General features: G+C 35.7%; 2 protein-coding genes across 3 annotated transcripts; one reads left to right on the top strand and one right to left on the bottom strand.

Moving 5' to 3' along the window:
- Positions 1 to 10361: 10361 nt before the first annotated feature.
- On the top strand, positions 10362 to 13557 carry LOC143470818 (uncharacterized). Of its 2 annotated transcripts, XM_076969097.1 has the most exons (12): positions 10362 to 10507; positions 10654 to 10787; positions 11065 to 11166; positions 11263 to 11386; positions 11571 to 11762; positions 11859 to 12099; positions 12210 to 12372; positions 12487 to 12622; positions 12758 to 12916; positions 12991 to 13093; positions 13181 to 13320; positions 13392 to 13557. In XM_076969097.1, exons 1-11 carry the CDS (start codon positions 10441 to 10443, stop codon positions 13308 to 13310), a joined length of 1551 nt encoding a protein of 516 aa, XP_076825212.1. In that variant the 5' UTR covers positions 10362 to 10440; the 3' UTR covers positions 13311 to 13320; positions 13392 to 13557. The 2 variants fall into 2 exon arrangements, with proteins under 2 accessions (XP_076825212.1, XP_076825211.1); XM_076969096.1 differs by having other exon boundaries at positions 13181 to 13557.
- A 108-nt stretch (positions 13558 to 13665) lies between these two features.
- LOC143471023 (uncharacterized) lies at positions 13666 to 23311 on the bottom strand. Its single transcript, XM_076969346.1, has 10 exons — positions 23150 to 23311; positions 22064 to 22142; positions 18622 to 18790; positions 16308 to 16457; positions 15985 to 16104; positions 15455 to 15529; positions 15145 to 15251; positions 14866 to 15035; positions 14444 to 14739; positions 13666 to 14056 (listed from the first exon to the last, which is right to left on the bottom strand). The coding sequence occupies exons 1-10, from the start codon at positions 23208 to 23210 to the stop codon at positions 13940 to 13942; spliced, it is 1344 nt and encodes a 447-aa protein (XP_076825461.1). The 5' UTR covers positions 23211 to 23311; the 3' UTR covers positions 13666 to 13939.
- Between the last annotated feature and the right edge of the window lie 2679 nt (positions 23312 to 25990).

Below are 25990 nucleotides of genomic sequence, written 5' to 3'. Positions count from 1 at the left end.
TCTATTTATATACTTGACAACATTGAATTCACACTTCACTGCAGCAAATATGCCACTTGCTTTCTTTTCCCAGTTCTATCCTGACGGACCTCTGATATGTTGTAGACAGGAAATAAATAAATATCGCGCTACGCTAATGAGCATTGCCTTTTTCAGCGAGATTTTGTTTTGCTGCATAAACAAGTTTACCCGGTGTCTACCTGGCACATCTACCTTTTGCGTAAAATGCTTCCATTCATGTTATAATTAGCTGCAATACTTCGGCAATTCCCTTTACCTTCAGAAATTTATCAAATATCAATATCATTTTTCATGTCCTGATCGATCCACAGTGTTAAGTGTTTTTTAGTAGAACCCTCCGGTATATTTCAGTTTAAACATTCACCACTAAATTCTGAACTTGCTAGGCTAGACTAAGTGTCTCCTCTAATCTTGATTAAGCCATAACGATACTCCAATAACTTTTATATTTTTGCGGTCACCACGGTTATGATATCATCTGTCGCATTCCAATCGGGAGAGCTTTTATAACTAACCACGTTGAAAGTGAAAATGATAAGGCTGAGTGATTTTGAAGTTAATGCAAGCAGTAGAATTGTGCCTTTTAGCGACAAGTACAATGTAGCTTTTTATCCACAATTCAAAAGTAGCAACCCACTTTTCATGTCTTAAATGGTTAAAGGTTTTGCCATCCTATTCCCTAGTTTAGTACGTCCATTTTATTAGGTCTTTGCAGTGAACATGGGTGGAAATAAACTGCTTTATGAAACATATTTAACATATAAAACAAAGATTAACATTTTAAAAGACACCAAACAAAAAAAGGACAAAACTTCAGTCACGCAAAGAGTCGTCTCAAGACCAATTAGGTGACCTGCGTTTTTTTAATGTGTAAACCGCAAAATGCGTACCAAATACAAACGCACGTTATTGCTTCTGACTGTGCGGAAGATTTAAAAATGTTTTACTTGTGATCGAAGACTAAGACTCTCCATTAGTAAATGATATAAAAACTTTTTCGAATTTACCAGTGTAGAACGTGCCACAACAAAGTTCAGACAGCCAGTACGAAACATGTTATTGGCCTAAAATCAATAGCCTGACAAAATACGTTCAGATGAGAAGGTCAGACCACATGCAGTGAGCTTATCTTTAGCATATGGTTAGATGAAAGATAAGTCAACAAAAGGACATCAAAGACGATAATTATTTTTTGTTTGTTTTTTACAATGACCTGTGCGCATTTTTGGGGACAAATCTGTGTGTGCCCGATTTGGGACGTTTGACCATATAAAGATAAAAATTAAAGAAAGCCATTAATCGTTTAAAGCGTGGTGTGACGTAGGACCTTATGGTTTTTCCAGCTTACCACTCCAGATTCTTTAATAAATAAGCTTTCATACAGCTTTATGAACACGGTGCTGCATTTGCAAGATTGATTTTTAGCTTTTCGATAATTTGGATACCCCGATAAACCGACATTTTATGACGAAACAAAGTGGTCCGAATTATTGAGGTCTGACTGTATAATCTCACATACAAAAACCAATAAACAAAAGTGGCTTACTCACTAGTCATAACTTGTCTACTTCACAAAAAAGACGTACAACTGTACAAAGTACAACTTGTAAAAGAGTTTGCAATCATGGTTATGTAAGTTTGTTGCCCCAAATGCCCAAGAAAATTAAAAGAAATCCAATCTCCAATAGAAAAACAGAATAGCAGAAGTGGCTCACTTATTTCTTCACAAAAGCGATATACAGTAGTTATTTAATGAAATTAATCAATGCATCTATGAAGTCAACTCAATATTCAATCGATCGCAATTTATTGCAGTATCATTTGTGTGCCTTAACCGTTTTAGTCCATTTGCAACAAACATTAACACTGTGACTGCCAACGCCTAATACGCTTATTTAGTTCCAGGTGCCAAGCAATAATTACTTCATTTGTGGATTCTAAATTTTCAGTACATTTCTCTTCAGAATGTTTTTCTGTTGCCAGGTTTTTTTGTTCTTGTCCCAGATGCCAGGGACACTACAGTGCATGTGGTTTTAACTTTTGTAGCAACACAATAAACGCTTACTGTTTGTTTATATCAATGGTGTTCAAGAGAATCAACATGTGAACATAAATTATGCTATCCTTATCCACACAACCAATGTTAAATATATGTATTTAAATATACGAAACATAAAAAATTTATACAATATATATTCTTTTTCCAATATCAATGTATATTTTTCTTGGAGAAAAGTTCACCCAAGCTGCTCACTTTTTTGGAAAAACAAACCTGTTACTGATCCCGCCACAAACAGCAGCCTGTCTGTTACTGAGTCAGCAAGCTATGGCAGGGCACTATTAGAAATCAACAGGTTGCTATTTAACAATAGTACCCGCACTTATGGTTACGACCCTGCCTCAAAACTGAGAGATTCAGTGTGACATTGATGAAAATTTATCGAGCCCACAGGATTTTTTGATAAGGTGTTATGTTAAAATAGATAAATTTATAGTTATAATTTCAAGTATTAGCCTGGTTATAAACTGAACAAAGAATGAACAAGTGCACACTTGGCTATAGCCGTTGCGCACTTGCACACTTGAGCTACCGGACTGCACACCCGAGATCTCGGCAAATCCTGCCATGAAATACAGACCGGAGGGTTTATGTTGTATCTGCGGCACGTTTGAATGTGATAATTCGGTTTGTATTTACTTCTAGTAGATTATTTTAAACTTCGCTTGACATGTGCAACAAAATTAGCCTCTGTGTAACGCGCCGCATATTACTCTTCTGCATTTTACGTCACATTCTTCGCTGACCACATATCTAGAGGTCATATTAGACAATCCCAGTGCGTAGGATTTAAACCACTGTAAAGTATAATTTAGCTAGACAACATATTTTCAATATTTTTTTTATCACGTAGAGTAATTCATATGCAACTCACCTGAGTGAAATCTTTACAATGCAATGCCTAGAAAGTTTGTAATTTAAAAAAGAATCAAATTTGGTCGACAATTTTCATTGTTAAGTAGGCCTATAGGCGATCGACAAAATCTTGCCACCCAAAAAAGATGGCGGCGGTAACTCGGAATGAGTCTATTCCGACTGTCACACATTTTTTATTGGGTGTATACATCGGCTTATACTACCTACGCTGAGTACTTGGTACTTGCCAGTTGGCCTGGTACTCGAATGATTTTTAAAGTAAGTATTTGTTCTCGAGTAGCAAAATAAGTATTTGTATACACCACTGCCTACCAGTATATATACACTGAAGGTCACATGGTGCAAATTCAAAAACAACTAAAGCCAGAAAAGATTTTCCCGTTTTACGGCTTTAGTTCTTGGGGAAATCCCCGCCAGGAAAGGAATAACTGGCGTTTTTTAAATGGTCAAAAATCGATAACTGGTTTTTTTAGGCCGTAACTTTTGCTGCAAAAATCTCAGATGTTTATGACGTAGAAATGGCATCACCATCCTAAGCTTCAACCTGCCGAAACTTAGCAGCCTACTTAACCTGTAACTTTTCCAAAATGAAACAGCAATAGAGCTATTAAAATCGTGAGAATTAAGTTAGTTTCTATTTGGTGGCGTCATGGCGACGCCACATTAACTATGATGACTTAATACAATAATCTATCCGCATTTAAAGTGCTAAATTTTATAAATACTAATTGAAAAACAAACGAATTTAATACGATTGCAGAGGAAGATTCATTCGCATTTTCCAATGAAACCTGATTGAAATATCTCTACTATAGCAATATATACAGTAAACCTATATGAAAAAATGAGTACTCGGTGGTGACGCTGTGTTGGAATAAATTCGAGGAGACGATGACCAAAAAAATTCTTCCCAATTCAAACAATATTAAGGTTGTTTTCTTTAACTAAGTGGGTGTCCAAATGTGCGCCAAAAACAAGGGTCAACTTCTTTATGCACTGACCACTGAGGCCCTGTGACTATTCGTTTGGATCACGAGTTATATTCAGGAACGATAAAGTTATGTTGAAAAAACAGCATTTAATAGCGTTTTGGTCAGCGTTTATGTGTAGTATTTTGTTTTTAAATCATTTAAGTGTTGGAAACAAAAGTTTAGTGCATTAATGTTTCGTAAACATTATCTTGTAGGCCTAGTTGTTTCCAAATGTATTGAAATGAGGACGTCTAATAACCAGTAGCGACCTTCGGTTTGGGGAGGCCCGAGGAGGGGTATGGCGTGACTTACAATTGTGGGTCCCAAAATTACGGGAGACGTAGCAATCTATTTCAATGGGGTCTGGGAGCATGTTCTCTCGGAAATTTTTGAACTTACGTCATCTGAAATGCATAAAATACTTGCTTTTCTTACAAAAACGGAAGTGCCTAAGATTTGTTTGTGCATTTCTTTTCAGTTTATGGCTCTTTAAATTTTGCTCTATGGTCCCCAAGATCTCACACCGTTCATTTCTTTGTTGCTATCAAGCACTTCAGAAGGTTGCCTGCTGAGAATACAATTTTTCTTTGTATTGGCAAGATGTCTTACATCTCGTGAGCGTTTGAGCATTAAGCTATATGGAAGTAATCTCAAAGCAGGAGGAGACCAATTCGCACAGATGTTAGACTTATACAACTTTATCTTATTCTAAATAGGCTACAGTTCACACAGCAGCTTATTAGCATGGACCAGTGAATGACCCTTGTCCTCAAAAAGTGCGACTATTTAACGCTATTATGCGTGTGCAATTTTTTTTTCAGATTACTTATACAGAAATTGGGGTTTCCTTGGAGGGGAACCGAGCCGACCGCTTTGCTCGCTTCAGCCTATAGCCACTACTGTTAATAATAAACCATCCAGTCAGAAGTAGAAAAAAACGGCCAAACTATAGTTTATGCTGCTGAAGATCGTCTCAAATTCGTTGCACTTGCGTTATGGGTACAAAGATTTATTAGAAAGAGTCAAGTTTTCACCTGTAGCAGTTACAATTGTTATGAGTCAGGCTGCTATAACAGAGTAAGCTATGGCCTACTGTATCATACACGCAATGCTTTGTGAGGCGGAAACGAAGCAAAGTAGGTCTAAATTTAATTAAACTAAAATTACTAATTTTTGTATTTTAAGAAATGGAAGAAAAATGTAGTAATAAGAGGAAAATGGCGCTGGGACGAACGCAATAGAAAGAAGAAGAAGAGATTGGGTAAATTGCATCTCATGCTCAACATCTAAGAAATTTTTGCGATGGTTTGTCCTCATCATAAGGTCGTGATCAGTTTGCAAATTCCTCTGTTTCAACTTCAGAAAGTAAGGTCTGTTTGCAAATGCTGTCGGGTGTATATTAGAATAAGGTCATAATTACTCTTAGTCTGTAAAGCCGTTGCAACAATAGATAAATTAAGAAAATATTTTACATTTCACCCTCATTAACCCTAAACAACAACGTTTGTTGGTAAACATGTACATTTTCTTACTGATGAAGGTAGATGTCGTTTGAAGCGGTTATGTCCGCTTGCTGTTTCTGTATCATCGAAAGGACTTTCAGCACGTTGAAGTCGGCTACTGTTTTTTCTTCTGTATGTTGAGTATGACGTTCTTGGTCATAATGTGAATGACATGGTTACAGATGAACGAACGTAAACCAGCATTGAAATGCGCCGACCTCTCTGTTTGCGATAAATGAGCTAGTTTCCACATACTTATGTTTTTTCTTAATTAATCGTTGTCATTATATTTTATGGATGTAAAATTTGGTTCAGGCCAGGGCCGTTTTATAATTTTTAATTTTGGGGCTGATTCAGTTCGTTAATCTGCAGTGTTTGTGTGTCACGAGAAAATCTTTACGCACTTGTTTTAAGAAGCACTGCATTTTAATGTCATATAATCCAATTTTTAAGGCACTAGTTTGCGGTGTAGTGTGTTATTGTGTAGTAATATTTTACCGTTGTGACACTTGTGACCCTTTTTATCGTTTTTAGGAAATTGTAGTTGTAGATACATGTACACGTTTTTCTTTGTTCCCTACAACTCTTCCCCGAAGAATGTTGCTGCCGCTGCCCGCAATTTCCTATTCCACACCCCAATGATAAATAATTTAATTGATTGTGTTGTGGTTTGTTGGAGAAGAGTTGATTCAGTCAACGTTTGGATTTAATAGAAGAAAGATGGTTGTTTTTTATCAAAGAAATGCTAATAAAAATTAGAAAAGCAAAAGAAGCTTATTGACTAGCCGTAAAAGCGGGAAGTTTCCTGGCCAAGGAAAACCTTGCTTACATTTGCACTTCCGTGCTACCATTTTTAAAACCAGTTCCTTCTTCTACAGAGTTCCATATATATAGGCCTATTAGCCTACATACAGCATATGCATAGCCTACTTGTTACTTTCACCATTGATATTGCAAAGTCTTCTAGTGTTTGTGATACCAAAATCCGTAAACAAATGTAAACTAACAATGTATTATTACTTTATACATAGAACGCGAACATATTTCAATGCTCATAAGCGTGGAAGGGTATGAGATAATCTAATAGAATACAGCATTCGGAATAACCTGACAGGTCACTACAAAAGAAGGCCGCACCAGTTGTGGTCATGCAAAAGTATAAATGCTGTGCTGGTAAGTGCAGTTTGTAAGATTAAAATTGCAGAAAGAGCATCAAAAGCAGAAGCTATCCACGCAAACTAGAAAACAGTAAAACGTTGCTGGAGAATAATCAAAGTTTGAAATATTCATAAAGGCTTTATCCCAATCAGTTACCAGTGACTTTGTTCCCAACAATATGTGACGGCGCAAGTTTTCACTCGGGAGGAATATTTTAAATTCGGGTAAATGCTTAAACAATAGCAAACATGACAAAACAATGAATGTCAGAGCGGTAGGTTTTAAGGGTTTTTATTTAATGAATAACGATCAATTAGTTGTAGAATTATAAAGTATCTTGCTGTAGTCTTAACTTAATCTACGAAAACATAAGAAATAAGACTTCCAACTTCGGCTTTTCCTGCAAGAATGTAACTTTCACAAGATGGCGCGCTCCAAACAAACTTGACATTACGCCAAAGTGTTCTTCATTTACAAAAAGTTCTGTCGAGAAAGTAGTGGACGCCATTTGTTAAATAGTTATCGAGCAAAAAATGCCAAACCAGAAGCACGTTGTTGTGCAACAAAGGCAGAGCCCAGGACTTCAATGTTCCAACCAAGAAATATAAACGTCTTTTATAAAAGCACAACTTTTATGTAGTTACCAGAAATCACAATGATCCTGGGCCAAATTATCAAACTCTAAAGAAGCGATATAAATGAATAGATCACGATGCAATCAGTTTACAAATCTTATCTTTGTGCTTTACTTCTAATAAACCAAACACCGAAATCATATTCATGAACAGCTTTTCAAAACCAAAGGCTTTGCCCTGCCATTTTGGTCAGATTTGTGATTCAAATTTTCAGATACCTTACTTCAAGTGATGTTTATAAAGAAAAGACTACAAAAATAACCTTTTGTCAGCTAGCCAATTATTGTAGCCTACGTAGAATATTAACAAAATAACTTGGTATAAGTCGTACCGTAGGTCTCCAATTTTACCGTTGGTTTGCACAATAGAGGTTTTATTTGACTGAATGAAGTCATTTTGTCGCCGTTAGAACACAAATAATTAAGCTCCGAGTTTTCGAACAACCTGGAGCGATTAAAGCTGTACTCTCAAATTAGTAAACTACCAAAAGTGTGCGTCTAAGCGTACAAAAGCTCAGCATGCAAATTTTTCCTCAATATATCGACCACGTACGGACTAACAGAGACCCACGCGACTTTTGACAATAAACTTAACAAATTGGAAACATAGTGCACAGCACGCTTTTAGTTATATTTCGTACATGTATATGCACCAACTAAACCGTATTTTTCCGACTGTTGGTTGCGAACTTCAGTGAAAGACCAAACTCAGACTAAAAATTACGTTATATGATGGCCTTTAACATTTCTACCAACTTAACTGGTTTATTGCGCATCAATGAATAAATCTTTGTTGCCAACTGAAGTGTCAACTAAAATCCCGTTTTTTTTTCGATCATAGTAACTCGTTACCGGATTAACTTAAAGTGATTAAAAGTTTCTAACAAAGCTTACAAACAGCTATCAATGGATTCGCTCAACCCTTAAATCATTTCAAGCTAAAGTATGTTTCACGAAAAGGAATCATAACCTACGTCATCGTTTTTTATATAAATGAAACATTACAAGCATTTTTCATGAACACGTTTAATGTAATTTTCTCTTGTAATTTCTTGTTGACTACAATCAAAATAAAGTTTGCTTATATATCAAAAGCGGTGAAGTTTTTAAACACAGCGCATATATTTCTCGCATACGTCCCAGTCTGCTTTTGTAAATATAATAAAATAACAAAGAAATCGTTGAGCAATTGTTATAAGTCGAAGAGATTAGCGCAGTAAAAATATGGCACCTTAAACTCTTCTATTCAAATGTAATATGTCTGAGTGTTTACCTAATCAGCCATAATAATTACGTTTGAAAGAGGCTTTTACTTTTTGAGCTTGAAACTAATAAGAACATACGTTAAATGGTCAAAAAATGTTGCAACAGTTAAAAAGATTACTTTATATGATTCGTGACGAGCTCCAGCGAAATTGAAATGCAATATGTTTAAAGCACATAATGCATTAAATATATAGGGATACTTATACTCATTTTTCATTTGGATGAAACACCAAAAAGAATCTAAAGGCTGTAACATATTACTGTTTTTGCAAAAGTTTCGTTGTACAAAAAAATATATAATCTATTGCTGTTTGAAAATATATTGCCGTCTTTATTGAAAATTTTAATAGCAAAGACTTGAGCAATCGGTTAAAACTATTCATATAGGCTATTTATTAGATTAAGACAAATTGATGAAGCATAATTTATTAATAAATTCATTGATAGTAAATCGATTCGGGGTGGATTAACATCGACAAGCTTACAACTGTCAGATTCGGTACAAACATAAATAAAATAATGATCTTTGCTGAATATCTCTAAATTGTGTACCAGGCTACGCTATGCTTTTAACATTTTACTAATATAACTCGTAGTTTAAATGCATCCTCCATCTCAGTTTGCAGGCAGTTCCTATTGCAATTTTCTAGGCTTTAAAACCTTTAATATAACTTTTTATGAATTGCAGTATAGCTTCCCGATTGATCCAAACGGATTAACCTTTATGACACCAGGCTGCCTTTTTGCAGATTTGGCAAGAGATGACGGAGATATATGAAAGTGAATCCTCATCGCGTCATCGCGGAAATGGTCAAAGATTAGCCGAAAATGATTTCAGCATTTAATGTAATCTAAAAATAATCGTTAGTCGGTTGAATAAAACGATAAAAATGGAGACCATAAGAGGCTATTTTTACATCTTGTCCAGGCAACGACATTACTTCTGTCTTCAGTAATTTTAATGCTTATTGCCTGTTTATCATTTTCACAATTTTCGGTTTATTATTATAGTATCTTGACAGCAGATTTCTATTGTTGTTCAATTTTTGTTTATAATGTTCAAAAAAGAGCGGAAAATCATTGGAATGGAAAATAAATATCGTTAATCTGATATTTCCTTTACGGATTTTCATCGTTGTGGACGTGAGAAAATTGTCGTTATTCACATATATTTCACGCCTCTTTGGCTTTATAGTATTGTTAAAAACGAACCCAGCATGTCATTTTGTCGTTAGCGATTAAAGATCAGTATAAGAGTTATTTTATCAAAGTTATTTTTATCAATCAATTAATTAATTATGAAATTATGAATTAATTAACTTAATTAAATGAATACGCAAATAATCATAAACACTAAAAAAAGTGGATTCTGTTTTAAAAATTGTTTAAATGAATTTTAATACGTAGAAACAAGCATTATTGCTTCAGTATATTGTACAATCAAGTTCATATTTGATGCCTCAGACGAACGATGAATTGAAAATTACTTTTTTCCATCGAGGTAAAAGTTGCTTGCTTTATTGGCGCGTGATAATCCGGTAAGCAAGGATAACGTCGGATTAAACAGTAATTTTCATACAGAAAATAATGTATGTTCAAGCTTAGGAGAGAAAAAATGCTTTCGCCTTTATAAAGGCCATCGGCCCTTTTTGTAGGTAACGCTTTATGAATTGCCATGTTATACGACCATGGAAAGCATTAAATAGTTTAAAAGGCAAAACTCACCAAATTTTGACAAAATTTCTTTAAGTTCAGAAAGTTTAGTATTGTTTAGGACAGGTTTTTTATCAATAGTGTGTAAAAATGAACGATGAAATATGGTTTTGATTGAGCATTTGTAAAGTAAAAATTACTTTCATACTTGGCAGATATTCTCCAGGGAACAACGCAGGTAACCGTTGAGTTGAGTAACGTTGGGGCACCAGCAAAACCTGGAATTAAATATAAATTGAAATGGAATCCAAGTGGGTAGTAGCAACATCCAGATGCTCATCTTCAAAATCATTTTCTTTAAAAAAAAGTAAGTAGGCCTACACCAGCTAAATTGTTTTAAATTTTTGCTGTGTTATAAAATCGTGAGAAATAAACAGCGTTTTTAAAAATGTGGAACGGTTCCAGCACTGCTGATTAATGTTAGTATTCAATTATGACCATTTTGTATTGCAGACCGAATTTTGGATATTCTTTGCAGAGTTTGCGGGGATCGTAGCTCCGGAAAGCATTACGGGGTATTTGCTTGTGATGGCTGCAGCGGATTTTTCAAGAGAAGCATACGAAGGAACAGGAAGTACGTTTGCAAGGTAAAGTGTAAGCTATATACTGTGTGTCTACGGCAAACTCCAAGTGTATGTACAATTGTACAGTAACTTTTAGATAGCCTATTGCAAACAATAGAAGTTGTAAAACAAGAAAGAACTGAACAGCACATAACGTACACACAAACATTTTAGCAAGGCTTTTTGTGGATGAGCTGGAAGTGAACTACCGATGAAACCACTAAATAACAAGTAGAATTATAAGTAAATTATTCATATCCATATACTCATTATATTTCGTACATTTTATACATGTATACAGGGTGAAGAGAATTGCAAAGTTGACAAAATACACCGCAATCAATGCAGATCTTGCAGACTCAAAAAATGTCTACAAGTTTCAATGAACAAAGACGCTGTCCAAGTGAGTTCTGTAAAACATCGTGCTTCTGTGAAGAATTTTCTGGTGTTTTGAAGAAAAAAGGAGTGAAAATATTACGTTTCCACCATTTTTAAACAGCACGAGAGAGGACCGAGGAGTCTGAGAACTAATGAAAATCTCGCCAAGATATCACTTTCTGACTTCGGCGAAAACAAACACTGCCGTTCGCTCTATCGGGAAGCGCCCGAATTAGAGAGTGATGGTATACTATGCTACACATGCTACAGTATAGTCTATATCCAATAATGACCAATAAGGATAACGCAATTTTATATTTTTTGAGCATGGAATATCATAAATGTTTGGTAGCCTATAAATGGCTTATAAAGGAAAATATAAGAAAATATGCCAGTGATGTAGCCTAATCGTATTTTTATTGTATTTAGCTGATATTTCCAATAACTCTACGGGATTTATGTCTCCCGACACAACCACTTTCGTTAAAGATTCTCGGGAAGAAAATTCCTCTCATCACGAATTACAAATTCACAACTTAACCTATAGCGCCCTGATGACAGCTGCTATGCCGTCTTTTGCACGATACGTCGATTATTGCTCAGTTTTCAACCAAATGAACGGTACAGTTTTTTAAAGGCTAACCTTTTTATACAGTGTAAACGAACTACAGTAAATCATTTATTGAGTGTTAATTAACTGAAGAAGCTTTCACATAGGAAGTTGCCCCGCGATACCGGCGGCAAAACCAGGAATGCTTCCGTTTGGGCATTTTACGCAGAATTACAGTTTTCCAATGAATGAACAATTTTACTTTCATCGCTTTTCTCATGGTTCATTGTTACCGTCACCATCACTTGTCATGCCTACGATGGAGCAGCAATTGGCAGCACCCAGCCTTTTTCATGTTCCAGACCGGGTTAACTTTCACTCAAATAAAACAAGTTATTCTGCTGAAAGGTAACGTTTAGACAAAATTTTTAATAAATAATTTTAATTGTGGTTAATTGGCTATCTTGTAAGATTTTTCAGTCCTCGTTCAGTATTTGCGCATTATTTCAAACTTATAGTTCCGATGAACTTAAGCTACCAGAATATCCACCGCCCGTTAATCCATTTCTTTGCGCTTATTTTGGTGCTACAACTTGTGACCTGGCGTTACGTGTGCTGAAGACCGTTGTGCGATTGGCGTGTGACACGCTTCCCTTTAAACTGATGACAGCTACGGAGCAGGTGCAACTGTTTCTTGGATTTAACTAAATAGAAGAAACCCGTGTGCTGCTGATGTTGTACGAAAAATGACTTTTGACGGAAACCGATGATTTTACTGCGAACTGTTGTTTGTAGATTGACCTTCTGTGTTTAAACTGGCCTGCTTTATTCGTAACCGAACTGAGCAGATGGCCATTGGCCTTAGATTATGGAATGATTCTGCAAGGAATGTTGTTCAACGGCGATTTAGCAATAGAACCGTTTTCTAGAAGTACGTTAAATTAAACGATTTAAAACTTATTGTTTATAGTTTGATTAAGATTTTCTAATAACCTCTCATCCTAACTTTTTGCTATTATCACCAAAAATGTTACCTAAGTAAAAAAAGAATGTTTTATTCTTCCAGAAAGTGAAATTTCTTCCACCGAAGCTAACGTAGAGAGGGCGGGCAACAAACATCACGTATATAACATTACTCGGGGAATGTGCGAAATTCTCTGTTCTTGTGCAGCTCGAAATTTAAACGAAGTGGAAAGAAATTTTGTTCTTAGCTTGTCGTTGTTAAGTATGGCATATTCATAACGAGTAATTGTAAGTAGGCCTACACCTCAAGCAATACATTAAGGCCTATTTTTTTAGAAAATACAGGAAATGCTTACCAAGAACAACTCGAAAACGTTCGAAGTAGTTTTGAAACCTACCTTAGAATGCAGTACAGCAATGAAAACGACTTTTTAAACAGGTAAATCTTATAGCAACAAGTTGACATACAACAAAAACACGACAGTGAGAAAATAAAGTAGACTTTGTAAGTTTTCTTCCATGACAGGCGGGCAAACCTATTGGAAATCGTCGGAACAGCACAAGATAAAAAAGAAAATATCAGACGTATTTACTTTCAACGCATGGGCTTGACTATGGAAGAGATTATCAAAGACGTCCATGTCCATATTGAGTAACTGATGCCTTGTAAGGCAGATGCGTTCTAAGTGCTTTTTGTCAATGATATTCGATATTAAACAACCAACGTGTAAATACAGAGAAACCAAGTATTTTAAGAAGCAGCTGACACAAAACCTCTGTCAACCCATTTCGCCTGTCTCTGAACTGTAACGCCCATTTTCACGCAGTTACTTCAAAAGCTGTGGTTCAAAATTTTGTTGCTGTATCAGGATATTCAATTGCTTTCCTTGTTGTCGAATTGCTTTTCTATGTTAATAAATAGATTCGTATCTATTGTTATGACGGCCGAGCTCAAATACAGAAATTCGGAAAGATTCTACCTGTTCCTGATGAAATCAATTCAAGTAAAAGGGTGGTTCAATATTTGACTTTATTTTATCAAGAACAACACCAAGCACAAGGTGAAAGCAAATAGACGGCAGTTTTTTGCCTCCAGTGCTAAGTGAAAGTAAGAGCAAACTATACTACACAGCAGTTTAAGCAAAGACGCACACAATGCAAATGGAAATCTCAAAATAAAGGGGGACCTGACGAGCACCGCTTTAGTGCTCGCAAGACTTGATGAGTTTTCTTTTTCAATCCACCGGTATCTTCATACACTTGAAGCATTGCCTGTGTTCATGGCTTATGATCTACCTCCCTGCAGCTGGTCTTTCAGAGCAAGTATGCTGCGTCGCTGCTCTTCAGGAAGCATCTTTATTTGTTCTGGAGTCAACTGCAGAACCTGCATGATCAAGGCCGCCTGCAGATAAACAAAAACAGTGCTATTAGGTGGAAATATTGAAGTAAATTTAATAAATTTCAGCAAATTCTGCACTTTGTTTATTTTGCAGATAACTAGCGGTTACATTGTGAGTCATTTTAAGGAAAATTTAACTACACAGTATCAACAACTCGTTCAGTTTTATTCGGTACAATTCCCACAACTAACTCAAAACTCATCAGAGTAAGAAACAATCATGAAATTTGAAATTTTGCAAACTACAGTATATCTTGTGTGGTGGAATAGTTCCAGCAAAGGTATAATACATTGCACAGAGTGTAAGTGGTGTCGCACCCAAGACCACTTATCACAAACAAGGTCAATTTGAACAATTAGTTAGTTTTAGCTAGGAATTGCAAATCCTACTTTTTCTTGGTCTTGATCATTAGTTGGAGGTTCATCCCTAGCTCTTCCTCTTCTTGGATCATTCTGATCAATAGGAGTACTGCCACGTGGATCCACATGACCAGGGCGTTCCAACAAACCTCTTCTTTCCATTGGTGGACCACCTGGAAGATCTCTTGGTGACATTCCTCGATCCACGGAAGATCTACCATGTTCTACTGGTCTTCCCCTGTCCATATCTCTTGGCAGAACATGATCCATTGGAGGTCCCCGGTCCATCGGTGGTCCCCTATCTTGATATCCCATATCTCTTGGTTCTGTAATAATAACGTTCATAAATGCGACAATTGCAACTACTTATTTCGTACAAAATATAAACGCCAGTATAGTTTATAAATAATTAAATATAACTGAACAAGTCAACGACACTAAACAGAACTCACCAGTGCCTCTATGAAATCTTGGTGGACTTCTAGATCGCTGATGTTCCATATGTGGTGGAAGATGGCGATCCACATGTCTATCAAGTGGGTCCTTCATACCCTGATCCACTGGGATACGCTCAACATTAGGTGGGTCAACATCCATTCTCCTTGGTGGTAATCTTTCACCCCTGGAATAAAACATTTTTACCCAATTGCAACTGATCTTTTAGGTAGAGTGTAAAGAAAACAAGCTACTTTCAAATTAATAAAACACAATCAGTGATAACAAGTAACCACCTGTCCATATCCATTGGCAGATCTCTGCCATGGCTATCTTCCCTCATGGACCTTTCTCCAGAGAATCCTCCAAGTCCAGGCAATGAACTGCCATTTGCTCTCGTATCCTAGGAAATGAGATTATAACAACATAATAATAATAACACATTTATTTGGGTGCAAATATTCCTTCTTGGCCTGCTATGCAGTTTTATAGTTACTTGGATAAAATATATTACTTCAAAAATTCTATTGTTTTTCTTCTAAAATCAAAACTTTTTTCGATTGGTTAAAGCAACTGTGATAACATAACATGAACAATGGAACGTACTCGACTTAGATCCCTTGGAGGCACATCCCCAGCAGGAATCAGTGGCTGAACAGGATTTTGACGATGTAACATTTTCTGTAAAACCATAAAATATTTAAGTTTTTGGCTTTTGGCCAAGCACAACAATCAACTGAATTTAGTTTCATGACCTCTTTTTATGGACCAAATCACATCAATAACTTACTTTTGGCTTTAAGTTGTATACTTTAAAATATCTACGCAATACAATTTTTCAACAAACAAGCAAAATTTTTTTTATTCTGCATAGATTTTCATAGTGCCAACAAGAAATTGAAATGAAATAAAAAATAACTGATCTGATAACGTTTATATGCTGCAGTGTGACGTAAATGGTAGTTGAATAATGACTGAAATTAGCTGTTAGTGAGTATGATTATTACAGGTATACAAGCCACCGGACATGATCAAGCTCTGTTTGAGTTAAAGCAACCAACTAAAGTTGGGGATATTAAAATCACTATGAAAAGGAAAAAACACTTTGGACAGGAGGCTTTAAAAAAATAACGTACCATAGCGATTTCTGGGTCCACAATTCTCATAACCACTTGTGCTTGCAAAAGTGCATATGCAAGCTGAGGATTTTGCAGGAGCATATTGCGAGCTTCAACAGGATTGTTTTGAATACATTGCTGCAAAAATTTAAAACTACTTAATTGAAAAAAATATTTCCGAAACTATACCGACAGACAAACTTACACACGACCATTTTATACCACAAGTGCCAAAAAGTTGATTAAAAGAATAAAATTTTGGAATGTCTGTAAAGTCAGTATACATAACTTATCTAACATATAATTTTCTGCATATGTTAAAATGTAACAGATGAATAAACCTTCATTTGCTTCATCAACTCAAACATCTGTTCAGGTGGAAGACTAGCAACAGCTTTGCTAATTGCTTCTGGAGCATCTTGGGATGTTGTGGGTTCCCCATATTCGGATTCTGTAGGTGGCCCCATTGCACGGAAATTATCAACTTCCTCCTATATGTTAAAAATTTTCATTTATCAAGGAGTTGAATTCTGGGTAATAATAGGTATGCACACACTGGAATATCCAATGATCAATACAATTTAGTTATTTTATTCTATTATTTGATGTCTGGCTTTGTTTACTACTGTGTCTACTGTGGTAATATATGGAAGAAAGTGTGTACAATCATTCTAATTTATGAAAGAAGATTGGCTGCACATGTGATAACATTGTAAATGTATGATGAAAATTGTACAATATAATTTGCCTAAGTTGCCACCTCAAGGGGAGCAGAAAAAAGTGGCAACTTAGGCAAACAACACAAAATCAAATTTTTTACTGCATTTTTTGAGGTAATACATTTAGATTAAAAGCTCTGTAAATTGTTTTTGGTTAAAACTTTTCGAGATATTAAGATTTTAATTTTGTACATAGAACAGCTTTCTAGCCTAAATCTACTTAACAGGCGCTACCGTGTTTCTAACAGCCTAGGCTGCTACAATGATAACCTGCTTGATGGTTTTCTGAGGACAGGAGACGGCTCTCCGCTCGATAGCAAAAGCAAAACAGCATTATAAAAACAATATTCTCTCTGCACTATAGCTAGTTTTATTCTCATCATCATTCTGTAATCTCTGGCTAGGCCGCTAAACACCTGGCTGTAGCATGAGCTAACAGAAGGAAAACTAAAACTGTCTAAAATGACAAGGTTTCCGGGTCCTTCATAAATGTACATTGTGACATACAATAAGGTTGTGTTTTACTTTAACATGGTTCGCAAACAGCTGAACGATACAGCTGTAGTGTAGTCATAGCAGATTAAGTTTGCCATGTAATTACGTTGACAAAGTGTTTTAAAGGCCTGACTACTTATGCGAATCATTTTGGTTACAGTAGCGGAAACGGTGGCAAGTCATGTGAATAGACAAGTTAGGCGAAAACGGCTTAGCCAACTTGATACTACAGAATATAATAAGATTTCCGCCGGGACCGAGTGATAGGCGGCAACTTAGGCAAACTGGCGACTTCTACTGTAATTATATTTAAATTTTATTACTGACAAGTTGCAACTCTTGGGATAAAAACAACTTGTAAAAGTACCTATTACAAGTGTAAAATGAAACTAAAGGTAAATCAAACCATCAACATAAAAATAAATTAAAACAAAAAAAAAAGTACAAATAATTTTTTACACAATCGAATGAAAACTTCACTTTATTGTAAAGATTGGTAGGTCAGAAAGGATTTAAAAACTCTAGCGAGATATCGCAAATTATGGGAAACTAGCTTGCTCCAAGGACCTTGTCTTTTTTGCATGAGAAAAGAACTACAATGAACTGGTCTGCTTGATATACAAGTTTTTTGCATTAAAGCAAATTAAAATGGAAAGTATTGTTACCTTTTCCTTGCATAAAATATTTTTTTGGACAAAAGTAAGCACTACAACGCCATTTAGCAGTGGGAAGTTTATGAAATTGGATGCTACTACCGGCAAATTTATATGCATAAAAGTTTTAAGTATGCTAAAGTACCTTGTTATTAAAGACAAAGTAAGACAGATGTAATAAAACTGGAGTTCGTTACATGGTTATCTTTTTAAATATGATGACACATGAGTGAAAATGCAATCTACCAAACTTTTGGGTTTAAGTTTAGGCTTTTTTGATAGGAGGTGGAAACATAATATATTGGTAATAATCAACTACAAGGTACACAGCGGTTTTACTATATATGTGCACAGAAATTAAGTACAGAAAAAATTCATTCACTTAAAGAAACCAATACACAGTGAAAACAAGAATTTGAGCACTGGAAACTCTGCTGTGAAACTAAGCTACAACTGTATTGAAACCATGCACCTTAGAAAAAAAATATGGTGCAACAGCATATACCAATGAAAGCGTGATGTAATAAATAGCAAGAGTTGTTACATTGGTGATTTGATACTTTTAAAAGTGACTGCAGGTGACTAACTTAATCTTCAAAACTCTGCTGGACTTGCCAGCTATACCAGACTTCAACAAAATAATCTGAAACACTGAACAGTGCTTTTGCCAAACCAGCCCTTTTCTAGTTACTCGTTGATAGTTATTGAACCAGAAAACGAAGATGTGTACTATCTTATCTATCAGACTATCCAGCTTTTAATCAGCAGGATTAAAAAGCAGCGGTTACCTGAAAATTATTTCTATTCTTTTCACTGGTTGCATGATCAACTCTCAAAGAACGCCCATGTAGTTCTCGACCATTTAAATTTCTCATGGCGCTCATAGCTGTTTCTTGGTCCTGATATTCAGCAAACCCATATCCCTTAGGTTTTCCAGATTCCCGGTCAAAAACAAGCCTAAAATAATAAAAAATTATTCAAAATGTAATCATTAAAGATATCTTGATAAACAGTAGACTCCGCTTAAAATGACCACCTTGGGACCAGACCATTTTGGTCATAATAACCGTAATGAAACTGCTACTGTAATATTTAACCACACCAGGATCGATACAGTTAGGTACAAACTGACAAATTCATCATTTATTTCATAACATTAAACAACATTATCAAAGTGAATGTCTGTACGTGATAATAATAGTGGCACAATGATAATACACATGGCACAATTGCCACTGTCAAGTTGCATAATAATTGACACGAAAAATTGAGAAAAAAACTTAAAAAGATGGAAATGGTCGTAATATCTGATGACTGGTTCATAGTGACAGAGAATTTATATATGTGTGGCAAAATTTAGGACCGTACCAAAATGGTCATATGAAGCGAATTCTACTTCTAAGTGTGTAGAACAAGGGTGGGCTAACTTGTTCAATGAAAGAGTCACATGCGGAAAACTGCGAAAGAGTAGCGAGTCAAAAAATCAGTAGTATCAACACAAATACAGTAAACAATGCATGGATTATAATGAACAATAGTGGATATTACTATACAGCCAGAAAAGTCACCAAAAACATGTCGGTGAGCCGCAGTTTGCCCACCTTTGGTATAGAAGTCAAGGACAGCAAAAGCTGATTAACTTTAAGAAACCAATTAAATTACATAAAGTAATAAGAAGTTCGTATAATGGGCAACAATTACCCATAAAAAGTGACTAGAGGATAATACAGGCAGTTGAACAATCAAATAATGGTAAATTTTTCTTCTAAATTATTTTGAAAAAAGGGTGTTGTTTGTTCGAAAATTGGTGCAATACGTTGTGAGAATGGTATAACTTACTGTTACAATCTCTTCAGCCCAGCAATCGTAGCCCTGCCCAGGCTAACCTCCTTCTACTACTAGCTTATCAACTTATCATAATAATGTACCATAGTCTTTCTAGAGTAACTTAAATAGTTTAACGGCTTTTATATCACTTTATATCACTATTTGTAATTGTTCACGTTTCTTTCTACTATTGCTACAGTTTTTATTAGGGATACGCCGTGAGAACGATTATTCAGGTTTAAGTGCGAATCCGAATATCATATAGATTGACATGAACAAATCCCGAGTATATTCGTATCTGCACCAAACAATAAAATTTCATCAAAACGTTGCCAAACCTTGCTTGCAAGGTGACATAATTGCTAAAAATTAATGATAAAATGGCGATTTGAAAAGCAAAAAGCTTAAGCAAATGACTTTCAGTATGTAATGTTGACTTCAGTTTAGCATAGTCAGGAAAATAGATCATCATTTTTCACCAAAGTTATTAAATTCGTAAGTAATATTGCATACGGGTTCGCCATTATTAGTATTTGTGTTCACTTGAATCTTTAGGCGGAAGCGATATTGGGAAAATATATACGGGTGTGGATTCGTATCAATCCGCCCCTAGTTTTTGGCTTTAACTACAGGGTGGTGGCAACCTTGATTCGAGTTTTGAAATGTTATACACAAAAGTCCATGTCAGAGTTTTTGGCTAAAGCGGCATTATACTATAGAATGGATCGTTAGCAAAACAATACTGTTTGATATTTATAGCCTATAACAGCACATTAACAAAGAGAATTATTGCAGCGTTTACTATACAATGAATGATTGACACTTGAAAAAAACTTAAAGAGCTTCAAGTTATGATTATCATGTTAGATGCATTTTATCAGGCAATTTTCTGGAACTGGCAATGTAATGTAAAAATTTAATAATATTAACACTAGAAGGACGGCAATTTTCGTATACCTAGAAGGACGGAGTGCGTCAATTGACGCAAAAGGTCAAAACGGCGCAAATCTAACGTTTTTTGTTGAGAAAACTGTGCTGTTGCTCCGAAAAAACTACTTCTATCGCATGTCCGCTATGTCCATTTTAATTAACAAAAGCAATCGCATTGAAAATACAAGCCGTCGTGCCTAAACACTTCTGTTTCACGTAACTCCTTTTTCTTCTTGCACTCTTTCGGGACTTCTCTCCTGTTCTGGCGCATTGTCCCTACGAGGCTGCACTTCTTTTCCGCAAGTCGCAACGCCAGGTCAAGTGAGGTGAAAAAATTATCGCAAGTGACGTTGTAACCTCTTTGAAAAAGCGGAGCCATGAGTTTCAGTACAACGTCGGTGGGCACACTCCTTTGGGGGCTCCTTGCGTCATCTTTTCCAACGTAAGGAAAACCGTTGAATAAATATTTGTTTTCGACGTCAACTGTCAGCCAGAATTTTAGACCAAACTTGTCTGGTTTATTGGCCATATATTGGATGAACTTGCAGCGTGCCTTACACGGCAATAGTTGCTCATCCACAGTTATCTTCCACTGTGGAATGAGTGCTTTTTGGCAGATTGATATAAAACTGTTCCAAAGTTGTGAAGCGAGTGCAAATTTATCATGCAATAGATTCCTACGCCTTTCCGTCTTCAGATCGAAGCGAAGGAATCGTATGAGCTCAAGAAACCTGTCTCTTGCCATGGTTTGGGAAAACATCGGACATCCCCACGAATTCCCCCACAAACTCTTCACAGGGAAATTGCGCCCTCCTGTCACGCCACGAGCAACCACCGACCCGACGAATTTATCTAATTCATCTAATTTATCTAACTAAGAAACTCTTACTACACTTACGCTTCGATAAACTTCAAAAATTCCGATATTAGGCTGCGCTTGTGACGAAACTACTCTGTTTTGCGGAAAAGTCGACTTGCATAGTTTGTCAACACGTTTGTTACACCCCTGTGCTGGCAGCTGTGGCCTAATTCGATAAACCTGTAATTATCAGCAGAAACAAAACATTGCTCTCTATTGCGAGAACTGGTTTTTGTAGTGTGAAGTAACAATGCGTCAATTGACGCGCCCCGTCCTTCTAGGTAGTGACCACGTTAATTATCTCTACCGGTAAAATAAAAACTTCATATTCATGGGTTAGTTACCTAACACTAATGTAGGAAAAGTCAGGAAATATCACGGTTGTGCGATGCCCCACTTAAAAGTTATAGATGCACTTAGGTTGAAAATGCGTCAATTGACGCGCCCCGTCCTTCTAGTGTTAATAAACAAATTCAAAGTAATGAGCTTTCACTGTGTTTCAAACAATAAACAAAGAAACCGAGCAACATAGAATGATGAAACAAACGAACATAACTTTAGTTTACTCACAAAAATAATTTTCAATCAACAGAAGCATAGAAATCGATATTTACCGGAAGCTAACAACAGTGCCGACTTCATTAAAAATATCTTTTAGCTGCTCTTCACTTGCTTCATAAGGGATATTTCCCACTAAAAAAATATGTATATATAATTACCTAAGCATGTATTTTAACCATAGGACACAGGCATTTCCAGGGATGAACAAGACAGAGCTGATAACAAAAATCAAGCAGAATTTTTGCAATTTTATCTGGTTTACACCAGAACAAATTCTCGTAATACTATCAGTCTGTTTATAACTTCTGTCGAGTTGATATTCATCCTAGTTAAGTATGATATCGTAGACAGTAATTCAAAAAAGCTATAACTCCAATTTTACATATTATATACTACTATGAAATAACAAGGATAACATGGCGATCATTTTATAACTTTTTCAACATTGTTATTTCTCCTAGGTTCTGAAAACTGACAGCAATGAAGTCAGATAGCTGATTTTTGTTGAATTGTTTTTTCATCAGAATCCACTTCTGGGCAATATTTGCATTGGCTGTTCACACCAGTGAACCAAGGAACATTGATACTTCTGAATTGAAAAGTAACCAACTATAGATATATATTTAATTATTTCATATTTCCCCCCAGCAAAACTAACTGGTTTAAAATTGTATTAAATTAATATATATATATATATATATATGCCCTTAAAGTAAAATGAGAGATCTTGACATGACATAATATAACTGATTAAATGTTGAAAAAGTTTATATTCGTTTATATTGGTTAGATGAAAGATAGGTCAACAAAAGGACATCAAAGACGATAATTTATTTTTTGTTTGTGTTTTTATAGTGACCTGTGCGCATTTTTTGTGGACAAATCTGTGTGCGCCCGATTTAGGACGTTTGACCATAATGACTTAAAAATAATAATACAATTACAGCCTAGTTTTAAATTTGTTTTATTTTACGCCAGATAAATTCATTCCATAATATTCGTAAATATCACTCAAAAATTAATCAGCAAAATATGACACAGACAGGCCACAGCACATCTAGTCATCTTATTTTTTTGATAAACCTTGAATTTGAGTGTATACTTAAGCATAAAAAGTAATAAGCCTAATTAGTATTTACCAAAAACTGAACGAACAGATCGTTCATAATCTACTGGATCTCTGTCTCTTGGGTTCATCATCTTTCACAGCCAACTACAATCAACACCTTATTAATTATTTTAGTCACAGAAACCTTAATACAGTAATAGCTGCCTGTAAAAGATAAGCGTGCACTGCACAACTTAATCGCAATACCGATGTGTAAAAGCTACTAATAAGCTGAAAAGTGACTTCTGAGACTGAACGTTTAAGAGTACCGGTAGTTACGGATAATTTTTATGACAGAAGTATATAGTTAAAAGAATTAAATGCAACCCATTTCTCTCCAAAAATCTACATACAATAGTTTTCAGGCTGCGCTGCGCCTACAAGCTTCACTTAACCTCCTTAACTGAAATAGACAAAACTCTGCAAAAATGCAGTAACTTTCAAGTTACACGTCTAAAGAGCTGTAAAGACAACAGATTAAAAACTCATTTTAAAAGTTTCACTTCAAAACCTATATACTTTAAAAGTTTAGTTTGCAGGTGATTTGGCTGCATTTTTATTGTTTGGATCATAAAATATTGATATGTGGTATGTGTTTCCTCTAAAGTTCGGTTGGGCCGGGTAGCTGAGTGATTAGAGCATTGGGCTTGCAATAACGCGGCTTACGTTCGATACCTTTTCATGCCATTGTAATGCCCTTACGCAAGGCACTAACGATGCTTGCTTCTAACCAGTGAACCTGGTGAAGAGTTAAAGTTAGGCAAAATGAAACAAAAAACCAAAACAACAAATAAAAAATGTGTGACAATCGGAACTTGCACTAAGGTTAGTGAAACGCAAGTAATTACGGGCGTGAGGTAAGCATATTAATTACAACCTTCTAATAAAAACGATGAACCATTTTTGTAGGCTTGTTTATGAAGGGTTGGATTCAATTGCTTAATAAAAAGTGTTTCGTGAATGTTGCATTCATACTTTGTTTTGCATTTGCGTAAAATTTTAAAGTTTTGTTTAGTATTTAAACATTTGTTTAAACTTGTTCAGTGTGCATTACAAGTTTTTCCAGCTTTTATCTATTTGTTGACTTTTTATGATTTTCCATTTACATTAGTCACAGTAACCAGGTAATTTTACTGGCATTGAACACACCAACCAACAGATTAAAATAAAGCAAAATATATTTTTGTATCTCGGTAAAGTTTTTCATTGAAGGTATTCGTCGGCCAATATCAGTTTGTCTAAACGAGCTCAAACCACTTTTAACTGATAGAATACACAGGAAAAAATAGTGACTGATAATAGTCCACAATTTTCATCATTGACTAATAAAATGCCACTTTCGTCCAAAAAAACACTCCCCACGCCTTATTTTGGTCCAAGTACCATAAACCTGCCTACATACAGTTCGCAACGCTTTTTCATGGCTAATTACGCACCACCGATGCATTGGAAACAATGATGGCTAAATAAAACCCAGTGTACGATGTGATTGGCGTTTACTTCCTTACAAGTGCAAAACAAGTGGCTTAATGTCATTCGTGTCACGTAATATATTCAGCCACTTGACACAGTCGGAGTTACCGGCTTAATAATTGCTGTTACCGCGATAAACACCACATTAATATTTAGATGGTGACATTTCGTCACTGTTTAAAACCTTTCTTATCCCTGCAATGCCATAATTTCATGAGTTTTTTTACTAAATGCAAGGTTGTAAAAGGACGAAGGAACTTAAAAGTTTTTCCACGTAAGTACAGTAGGCCAAGATTTTTTTACAAATTTCATTACCCAAATTATTTTCCCCAAATGGTAAAAGCTTTTTTTAATAAATCCGGAAATGTCAACGCACACAAGTGCTACGAATACTTCATTCACTTTTCTCAAAAAAAATACGACATCTAGGCTAACAATCACAACAAAAATGTTCAAGGTAGGTTTGCTTGTTTGTGTTTTGGTGTTGAGGTAAAGCAAGTTTGATGCCATTTTGAGTTTGGGGTAGGGTCAATTACATAAACATAATCTCTGGGTTGAGGTTGTTTGCACCCAGACTTACTTTCCTTGGACAATTTTTATTTTTTAGGTTGTGCCAGGGAATTGGAATTTTTATCTCTTCCTGTAATTTTCAATTTGACAAGCGTAACGAAAACTAGAGTCGCGAACATGTTTCCGCAAATGGTTGTGGTAAAGTCGAATGGAATTGCATGCATAATTTGCATTCTGATAGCTGGTACAGTTTCTACAAATAAAGAGCTTCATGATTTAGCACACAAAACCAAGTTTTTGGAGAACTATGCATAAAGTATTGCGGCTAACGATTACATGCAGGCAAACTAACTGGCCACGAAAAAAGGAAGTTGAGAGAAGTGGGTAGACCTGGAGAATATTTAGCCGGAAAGAAAAAAGTCTCAAAATAAGTTGGGAAGTATCCAACAATCCAACCAATGAAAGACAACTTTGCGGATGATGTCTTACACAAGTCTAGTAATACTTTCTTTTCAAACACCACACTGCAGAGATGGACCCTTGGTTACGAAATTTCGCTTTCAAGAACGGTTTGCATGAAGCTTTCATTAAAGGGATTGAAGGTTTGTTGGCAATTCTGTTGTTTTTCCAGGCATTACATATGTGGCATTTTGTTTTGCGGCAACCGATTATTCCATTTTTATTGTAAAACTTCATAACTTGTGGGAGCAAAGTTATTAAACTTAAAACTTCTATTGCTGTTCAAAACAACTTAGTTTCAAAAGCTTTCTGCTCCGTTTGCAAGACTTCCTTGTAACTAATTCCGCCTGCCGGTGGTGAGTTAAGCGCGTTACGTTTTTACTTCGCACTTGATCCCAGAGTGATTCCATGCGTAATCAATGATTCGTAG

This window comes from Clavelina lepadiformis, chromosome 9 (genome assembly GCF_947623445.1).
Source record: "Clavelina lepadiformis chromosome 9, kaClaLepa1.1, whole genome shotgun sequence".
Lineage (NCBI taxonomy): Eukaryota > Metazoa > Chordata > Ascidiacea > Aplousobranchia > Clavelinidae > Clavelina > Clavelina lepadiformis.
Note: the sequence above shows the minus strand (reverse complement) of the source record. Positions and strands in the feature narration are given on the sequence as shown.